The sequence below is a fragment of the Solanum pennellii genome, chromosome 9, assembly GCF_001406875.1.
Source record: "Solanum pennellii chromosome 9, SPENNV200".
Taxonomy (NCBI): Eukaryota; Viridiplantae; Streptophyta; class Magnoliopsida; order Solanales; family Solanaceae; genus Solanum; species Solanum pennellii.
In genome coordinates this window covers 1174593-1183949 of record NC_028645.1, presented here as the reverse complement: position 1 = coordinate 1183949, position 9357 = coordinate 1174593, and the positions used below count along the sequence as shown (strand labels likewise).

Here is a 9357-nt window from a genome sequence, read left to right as displayed (position 1 = left end):
ATAACTCTTTTCTTTCTTATAAATCTTATTAATTTATCATTCAGTAACTTAGCGATAATTTTTTATCATTTAGAAATAGATGACATTTATCACTAAATTCATAAAAATTTTAGTTTTATATTATTTTTTCTTTTTTACATATACAACCTATAAAAATGGATTTTTTTTCCTACTATAATACATACTATTTTCTTTTTAAAAAATAAAAGAACTCACATTTTTGGATATTAGTTTTATGTAATACATTGCAAATTTAAAGAAACATGAAAATCATACACATTTTAAAAAAATAATCTTTACACAATCATTTCCTTCTATTTAAATATACATATAAATATAAAAGGCCAATCAATCCACTTCAATTTTTTATCTTAAAAAGGAAATATATTCAAAATAATGCAAAGTAAAAAAAAAATGCCAGCTTGATAATAAGATAAGATTCAAATTTTACATTATTCTATTTTTTTTAATACAAAAAAAAAAAAAAAAAAAAAACTTGGTAGGACTAGTGACCAGTACTGTAATGGCTTAACCCCATAGCTGAATTGATTGAAGCAAACTTTGCTAATTCTTGTGGCAAAAATGGCTGACCCCCTTCATTTCCCATGCCTAAAAAATCTCTAGTAAGACTATTATGCAAGTTGAAATGAACATTTTGATTATGCATGCCACCTGTTTGTAATAATGCCTGATCCAAATTGATTGCTTTAGAATTAACAGATGAATTCATATTTGGACACCCATTGATGAGTATATTCTCTGTTTGATTGTAATCCTCTGTTTGTTTTGCAAAAGCTTGATGAATTTCATTGTTGTTGAAGATTTGTGTTGTGTTGTTTGATGAAGGAGAAGATGATGAGTGCATTACTCCAAATGTGTTGGAAAAGTAGTTTGGAGTGCTTTTTGTTGACCCCATTTGTGCTGCTTTTTGTAGAAGAGCTGTTGCTGACATTGGTATTGGGGGGTTTGGGGTTGCAGGGGTGTTAGTGTTAGTGTTGGTGTTGGTGTTGGTGGTGGGGGTGGGGTTGAGTATTTGGTTAGTAGCAAACATGTTATGAGATGGGATTTGGACCATATGATGATCTGGTAAGCCAAAAAGATTTGAACTTTGTGATGACATGTTGTTATTAGCTTGATTTAGCCAAAGTGATAATCTTGGTTTTTGCTGATGCTGATGTAGTGGATTCACAGTTGTCATACTTGTAAAATCTTGAGCAAAACTTGTCCCAATTTGTGAAACTCCAACAGGTTGTTGTTGTTGTTGCTGGTTGAAGTTCAAATTGTTGGTAGTAGTGATTCTTGCACTCTCTTCAGCTAAAGCATCACAGAAAGCTCTATGGGTAATGAAACTATCTTTCCTGTGTACAAGAAAAAAGAACTCATCATTAAACTAAAGCATAATAACATACACAATTTAACTAGCGTTTGGTCATAGATTTTAAGAGGGCAGGGATGCTAGCTAGTCGGCTCGAAAACTGACTAGTGCATGCCTAAACACAAGTTTATCAAAATTTATGACCAAACGGGAGCTTAATGGTGGGTAGTTTGTAGTCAGGAGGGAGCAATAAATTGAACTTTTCCATGAATGAATGAAGCATTTAATTCAGTTTTGAAACAAATATTCCTAAAACAAGAACATAATATTATTACTAGATGGTACCAAAATTAATTACCTGGAAAAGAGTGTTCCACAGTCACATTTATACTCTCTAGTACCACAAGTCTTAGTATGAGCTTTCCAATCAGATTGAACTGCATATTTCTTTGAACACTTTTCACATTTCCATTTTTTCTCACCATGTTTTCTGCTAAAATGTTTCTTTATACCAGTAAGATCACCAAGTGCTCTTGATGGATCATGATGTACACAACTCTTTTCTGGACATATGTAAACTTTCTTCTTAACTATTTCTTGTTTGTTCCTTTGCTTTAACTTCCATGGAAGATTATGTCCTCTTCTATGAAGTTGCAAGTTTTGATCCCTCTGAAAACCTTTGTTGCAGATTTCACATATGAATCTGTTTGTAGCCATCAGTGTTTTTGGTGATATTGCAATAACTTCAGCATCTGGATCTGTTTAACATAACAACAAAGTTAAAAAGATTCAATCTTTACAACACTAGTATATACACACATACAACAAGAAACAATACAAAGTAGTTTGAAGAAAGAAACAATAAAGATTCAATCTTTACAACACTAGTATATACACACACACAACAAGAAACAATACAAAGTAGTTTGAAGAAAGAAACAATAAAGATTCAATCTTTGACATGCAAAAGTGAATATTTTTGTACTATTGTACTAAGCTCTTCGTTCGGCCATAGATTTTGAAGTTGAAACTCTAAGTTTATGAAGGGGTGTTTCATAGTTCACAAGGTGGTAAATTTGAAAATACTACTCGAAAAAAAATCTATGACCAAACGCTAGCTAAATGAACATATAGTTCTAAATTTACCTGGTGTACCTGGAAGATTTCTTCTTTTCTTAGAAGAAGAATTAGCTTTAGGGTTAGGGTTTTGTTCAACTAGTACTTGCTGATGTTGTTGTTGATGAATTGAAAACAAATCTCCAGACATCATTTTTAACAAAATGGGGTTTTTGTTTTAGCTTTGTTGGAGCTAGAAAACAAAGCTAACTCACAAAAAAAGCTTAAATTTTTTTTCAAATACAAACAGATAAAAAGAACTTAAAACTCACAAGTTTTATTTTTATTTTTAAGATTGTTCCAAAAGAACAAAAAACACAATAAAAGACACTAAAAGTTTGAATCTTGAAAAACACTAAGTAAAAAACAAGAACTTAAACTTATAAAGACATTTTTTTTCTTCTTGGCTTTGCTCAAAGTTTTTAAGATCTTTAAAGAGGGAGATAAGAGAAGAAAAAGGGTCTGTATAATTTCAAAAGAAAACACCAAAAAGAGACTATAAAAGTAAAAAGAGAATATTTTCTTTCATTTTCTAACAAAAAAATAATAATAATTAAAAAAACACACACACAGTGATATATAGTACACCATTTCTCTCTCTTATAAGTTTTTTTTTTTCTTGTTTAATGTCATTTCACTTTTATGTTGTTTGTTTATATATTTCAAAGTCGGTCAGCCATAGATTTAGCTGCTGGGGTCACCTTTTTTGTTGTGATCTCTCTCTATCATAAAGTATTTAGTCGGGATTTTCACGTAAATAATTAGACAGATTTATTTTTTACTTGATATATACAAATTATATATTGAGTACATATTCAAGAGTTGTATGTTGCATACATGCCTCGTATTGTTTTATTTTGTATTATTGCAGTTAATACTTTTTATATCTTGTACCACTCGTTGTTTACTATATTTTGATTATTTATTTTGAGGAAAAAGGACAAATATATTCGTGAACTATCATAAATGACATGCAGATACTTTGAGTCATACTTTTGGGACACCAGTGTTCTTGACGTTCAAAAACTAAAGCATATATACCCTTTTATATTAACGAACATACCTGCGTCATAATCTTATCCGCCGATCGACGGATAAGATTGTCTCACGTGTTCCTATTTAGTCTTCCGTTGTGGTGAATGACATATATGTTCTAATTTTTAAACGGTAGGCGCACCAATGTCCCAAAAGTATGATAGAAGGTATCTGCATAATATTTATGATAGTTCGTAGGTATATTTATCCTTTTTCCTTTTATTTTGTTGTTCATCGTGTAGTTATTACGTTTTCTATATTGTCTTCTTTTTCTTTTTACTTGAATTTGTTGCACTCGCATCGAGAATTTTCAAAAATAATCTATCTACCTTTACGAGGTATGATAAATGTGTATACTTTATCTTCCTTGTATCTAATTTATAAAATTTTACTGAGTATGTTATTATTGTATATGCTGATTCTATATATTTTATATAAATATATTACACTTGTGAGTTTTTAGGTTAATTTTTTTAATTATTATTTGAAAAAAATAAATAGATTAAGCCTTTTTTTAATTAATATGTATTTTTGGTACGTAGTAGTATTGGCTGTATGCTGCTTGTAACCAGAATGTGTAGAGCTCTGTGTCATTTTGTATTTTTTCGAGCAAAATTCCACTTATCAAGACTGCATATGATAAATAATAGAAGCTAACGATAATTAATCAATTTATTACTATTATGTGATCAAGAAATTATAAATTTGAGCTAGGAAAATATTTTTTTATAAAATACAATGTAACATTTTATAAATAAATCTCTATACTTAATTCTTTTTTAAATTTTACACATAACGAATTCGATATCTATTTTGTGGCTATGATATTATGAAATATTACAGCCACCAAAATTGTCCCAATTCCATAATGGAATTAGGTTTATAAAAACAAAAATTTATTAAATCTTCTTCGTCGAAAAATTATGCCACATTTTATTTTATTATATTTTTAAATATAAGTTTTGGTCCACACTAACGATGATCTTAGGAATTGTTATTAAAAGGGCATAATAATACAAATATATTTCAATTTATCTCCAATAATTGATTTTCCATGCATGGTCATACTTTGGTCAATTTTTAATTATTATTCCTTTTATTTTTTGGTGGGGGTGGAGTGGGGAAAATGGATATTTATATATATATAAAATATCTTAATAAATAAACTAAATAGTCATCCTTTTTTCAAATTAAATTGTTAGAATATAATATGATGAAATTGCCAAAGTACCATGAGAATATTTTATTAAAGTTTTGGTATAAACTTTGAAAACTAATACATAAGCCAAAAATAAATTCTCTTTATAGATAATATATGATGTCAACTCTTTAGGAATAAACTTTTTCCGTCTCATAATACTTGTTATATTTTCATTTTTTTGATAGTCGACTTGATGAACTTTCAGAGTAATATTAGATTAGATTAATTTAAGATATTTAAACATTACGTAAAAAAGTATCACAACTCTATAAGTTTGTAATTTTTCTGATATTCAATATAGTAAAAAGATATATATCTTAGAATATTTATCAGTTTCAACTCTCGAAAATAAAAATCTAAAAAGTATTATAAGATGAAAGAAAGTACTATCATCCCCTCTATATTTTTATTGATGTTATTAGGTGTGAAATGAGCAGGAATACTCAAAATGTTATCAAGTGTTCAGTACGTAGTTAAGTTAACCACTTATAATGTGTCACATATTTTAATTATACGTGTTGATCTTAGTAAACCACAAAACGACCTTAGACTTGCTCCAACTAAGATTAATACGTATAGCTAAAAAAAAAGTAAAATACCTATCAATGCTTGAGATCGATCACATTGTAAAGTTTTTACAAAATTTAAACGAAAAATATCTAATAAAATATTATCATACGTTTAGATATTCAATCGAAATGAATCGCAACTCAAATATTTAAATAAAATTTATTTAGAATTTGAATATTGAATTCGTCATGTAGATAATAAAGGGATGGCTATTATTGGTTGGTACAATTTCATTTTCGAAAATGCAGAAAACATGTTTGCTAAAAATGTAAATGTGATTATGAACGTCCTCTCTCCAATAAAAATAATTTGTCGTGATTTTTATAAATAATTATTTCGAATAATTTATTATCTTATTTTTATTATAAATTATTTTTTAAAATTACAAATATCTTAATTATGATACATAAATGCACTAAATATTTAATAAAATAGTATCATATCTTATAAAATATAAATAAGGGAAAATGGTCTAGAAAATACTTCAACTTTGATCGAAAGTGTTATTACAATACCAAATTTTATGAAAGACCTTTTACCCTCTGCACTATTTATAGTGTATTTTAAAGGTATATATGTGCCGACGTGGACACATTACTATTTGTAATATGCAATATATATAATGTCCACGTGGAATACACTATTAAATGATGTAGAGGTTAAAAGGTCATTTCCAAAGTTTGATATCGTAACAACAATTTCGATTAAGTTCGAATATAAATTAGACCTTTTCCCCTATAAATAAGGATAAATAGTAAAAAAAAATAATCAATGCTTTATAATGATATCGGAAAGGAAAATACGACAGATAAATTAAGACAAAATATATTTGCTTCCTCCATCCAAAGAACAAATAGGTTATTTTTCATTTTCAGTAAAGATTAAACATTATATCCTCCACTTAAATTAATTACCATTCAAATCAATTAATCCAAATGTACCTATAAACTCCAAATATTAATGTTTGATAAATTAAATTTGTATGGGAAAAGAGAATGGAGTAAAATACAAGTTGAGTTCTTTAAAAATTCACTTAACTTTTATTTTATTGTACCAAAGTTTGATTTTTTTAAATCTAAATACCAAAAAATTTCTAAATTATTTCATATAACAAAAAGTCATAAAATTTTGTTTAAGTAACACAAAGCTAATATAAGAAATCAAAGAAACATATTTATATGATACTGATGTAAAATAATTTAACAACTTTCTATAATACTTTTCAAATTAAATGAGTTTTCTATTATAATAAATAAATCAATAACTTTTAATACAATAAAATAAATTAATATATGGTTTTAAATTAATAAAATACTTGTTGAGATAAGAGTTTTAAAGTACTTGTGTAATTAATTTACAATATTTGACAAAGTGGACTAAAAGTGAGCAAAAAGGGGTAAATTGATTTGGGATTGTGATTAATTATGTACAAACGTGTGAATTAAATTACTTTTAAAATATTTCATCTTGGAATTTACAAATTAAAATAAATATTATAAAAATAAAGAGTTGAAAAGTTTCAAAAATATTGGAGAGTTAAAAACTTTTTAAATAGAAGAAAAAAAAAAGTTTGGGACCTTTTTATACTTTTTTCCCTTCTTCTGATCACCATCAGGAATAAAATGATTACTCCATAATTAAATCAATGGGTCCCACTTTGACAATCTAGGACCCACATTTAAGAAATAAAAATATATCCGTTCCGTTTTCTTTTACTTGTCCATTATTCCTTCAACGTTAACTACTTAATTCGAAAGACTCGATATTGTATGTCAATTAATATAACTATCAGGGGAAAAGAAGAAATATATCCCTCGAACTGTCGTAAATGGTATACAGAAACTCTTCGTCATACTTTTGAGACATTGATGCACCTGTCATCAAAAAAATTAGAGAATAGATATCCTTCGCTGTAACGAAAGACTAAATAGAGACACGTGACACAATCTTATCGATCGATCTAATATTTAATAAATATCAGATCAATAAATAAGATTATGACCCGTGTATGTCCATTAGTATAAAGTGTATATATGCTCTGGTTTTGGACTGACATGAGCACCAGTGTTCCAAAAGTATGACAGAGAGTATCTGCATATCATTTATGATAATTCAGGAGTATATTTATTTTAGATATCTATATCGATTTTTATTTTTAAAGGAACGAGTAAAATATAAAGTGGACAAGTAAACGTAAACGAAAACGAAAAAGAGTAAAAAAGAAAAACTTTGCAATTCCCAATGGCCAGTCCGTGAATTCTTTTGTGTGATGCTGTCTCCTTCTGTGGGGTCGTTTTCTGTAATTTTGGGTTTGTACCTTAAAAAAAAAAATATTTAATTTATTATTATTCTATTATTATTGTTGTTGTAATTATAAATTAAAAGTACTTGTATATTAATATAATTTGAATTATAATTATATGTATAAAAATACTTGATCGATGTCATTTTTTACTCATCATATAAGTCTTTGATATAGGTAGGATGTTAATGTTGTTCGATATGTGTTTAGATAGTCAAAAATTAATAATTATATTGTACATATATTTGATGTGAATTTTGTGGAATAACTTGTGTAATCGTAATTTTGATTTGTGTTATTATCAACTCATATCGCATAAATCTTGTCATACATAATACATTTCATAATCTTAAATCGATAATTATATATAAAGAATTTTAAATTTACGCACTCGCAGAAGTTATCGATTTTTTTTTTTACCCCTTAGAAGTAAGAAGAAGAGTTTTATATTTCTTCCTTTTATGCAAAATTAGAAAATAAAAAAGTATCTAATTAGTTAGCTATCATTTTCAAAAAACCATTTTTTTTCCATTCTTGCCCTTCTAATTTTTATTTTGAATTTATCATTACTACATCCTTTATTAAGGTTCTTGATTGCTAAAGTTTCTCTATTTTCCCAATTGCATAATTATTCCAAATTCAAAATAAATATTTGTGATGCCCTTTTTAGCTTGAATGATTGAATTTGATTTAGCAACNCCCCCCCCACAAAAAAAAAACTTTGTATTTTGTTCATATATATATATAGTTCATAATTAATTAAATGATAATTTATATCACAAAAAGGTTGTGATGAAATAATATGAATAGAATTTCTGCGCTTTTAATCAATTTTTCTTTTTGATAATTTAAATATTAAAAAAAGAAAACTTTTTAATCGAGAATATTTTCTATTTTTTTTCTGATAAATTTTACGCGATATAAATCTGAATAATTGAGGTAAGATATCTCGTGTCACAAATCATACATTAAATGAAAAACAAAAAGTACCATTAATTACAAAGAAAGGTGGTACGTTGTTAATGCTACATATAGGTTTTTGATATTTGTGAATATTGTATATCAATCCAATGTTTGATAAAATAAAGTATAATACACATTTATTTAATTATATATGCTAAGTAAATTTTTTCTATAGTATTAATATATATAAGTTAAATACATAATAATACATATAATGTATACTCATCTAATATGCAACCTTCTATTATCTTTTCGTCAAATTTTTTATAACAGCATCATTTATTCGAACACGTTATATCATTATTAAAAGTACATATAAATAACATGATATAATATGAAAATCTGTAAAAAAATAAATAAATTATTATAATAAAATATTATTACAGAGTGATTTATATGTATATATAAATATTTATCCCATGCAAAATATAATTCCATTTGCAATAAAAATATATATATAACATGATATAATATGAAAATATGTTAAAAAAACAAATTATTATAATAAAATATTATTACAGATTGATTTTTATATATATATATATCCCATGCAAAATATAATTCCATTTGCAATAAACAATTTACAAGAAAAAAGTGTCAAGATTTGTTTGATTATAAGTTGAAGAGGTGGTCCATACTATAGAATAATTCACCAATAAAATAGAAGAGTATACATGTGAAATATAATAATTTACATAATATATAGTATATAATGAGAGCATATTATAAATATTTATATAATTCAACAGCTTTTGGCTTCATGCACTTGGATCCTACTACAAACTGAATTATTCTTTCTTTCTCACAATTATTATATTATATAAACTACCCCCCACCCCCCTCCCACCTTCTTCC

At 26.5% G+C, this 9357-nt stretch overlaps 1 protein-coding gene across 2 annotated transcripts; it reads right to left on the bottom strand.

The window, feature by feature from the left end:
* Positions 1–404: 404 nt before the first annotated feature.
* On the bottom strand, positions 405–2907 carry LOC107029506 (zinc finger protein JACKDAW-like). Of its 2 annotated transcripts, none has more exons than XM_015230934.2 (3): positions 2471–2907; positions 1674–2073; positions 405–1358 (listed from the first exon to the last, which is right to left on the bottom strand). In XM_015230934.2, exons 1-3 carry the CDS (start codon positions 2583–2585, stop codon positions 506–508), a joined length of 1368 nt encoding a protein of 455 aa, XP_015086420.1. In that variant the 5' UTR covers positions 2586–2907; the 3' UTR covers positions 405–505. The 2 variants fall into 2 exon arrangements, with proteins under 2 accessions (XP_015086420.1, XP_015086419.1); XM_015230933.2 differs by having other exon boundaries at positions 2462–2906.
* Positions 2908–9357: the final 6450 nt, after the last annotated feature.

Coding starts and splice junctions, on each gene's coding strand:
- LOC107029506 (XM_015230933.2), bottom strand. CDS start 2,585: ATGATGTCTGGAGATTTGTTTTCAATTCATCAACAACAACATCAGCAA. Junction 2,074..2,461: donor AAATCTTCCAGGTACACCAG/GTAAATTTAGAA, acceptor TATGTTAAACAG/ATCCAGATGCTGAAGTTATT. Junction 1,359..1,673: donor TGTGGAACACTCTTTTCCAG/GTAATTAATTTT, acceptor TCTTGTACACAG/GAAAGATAGTTTCATTACCC.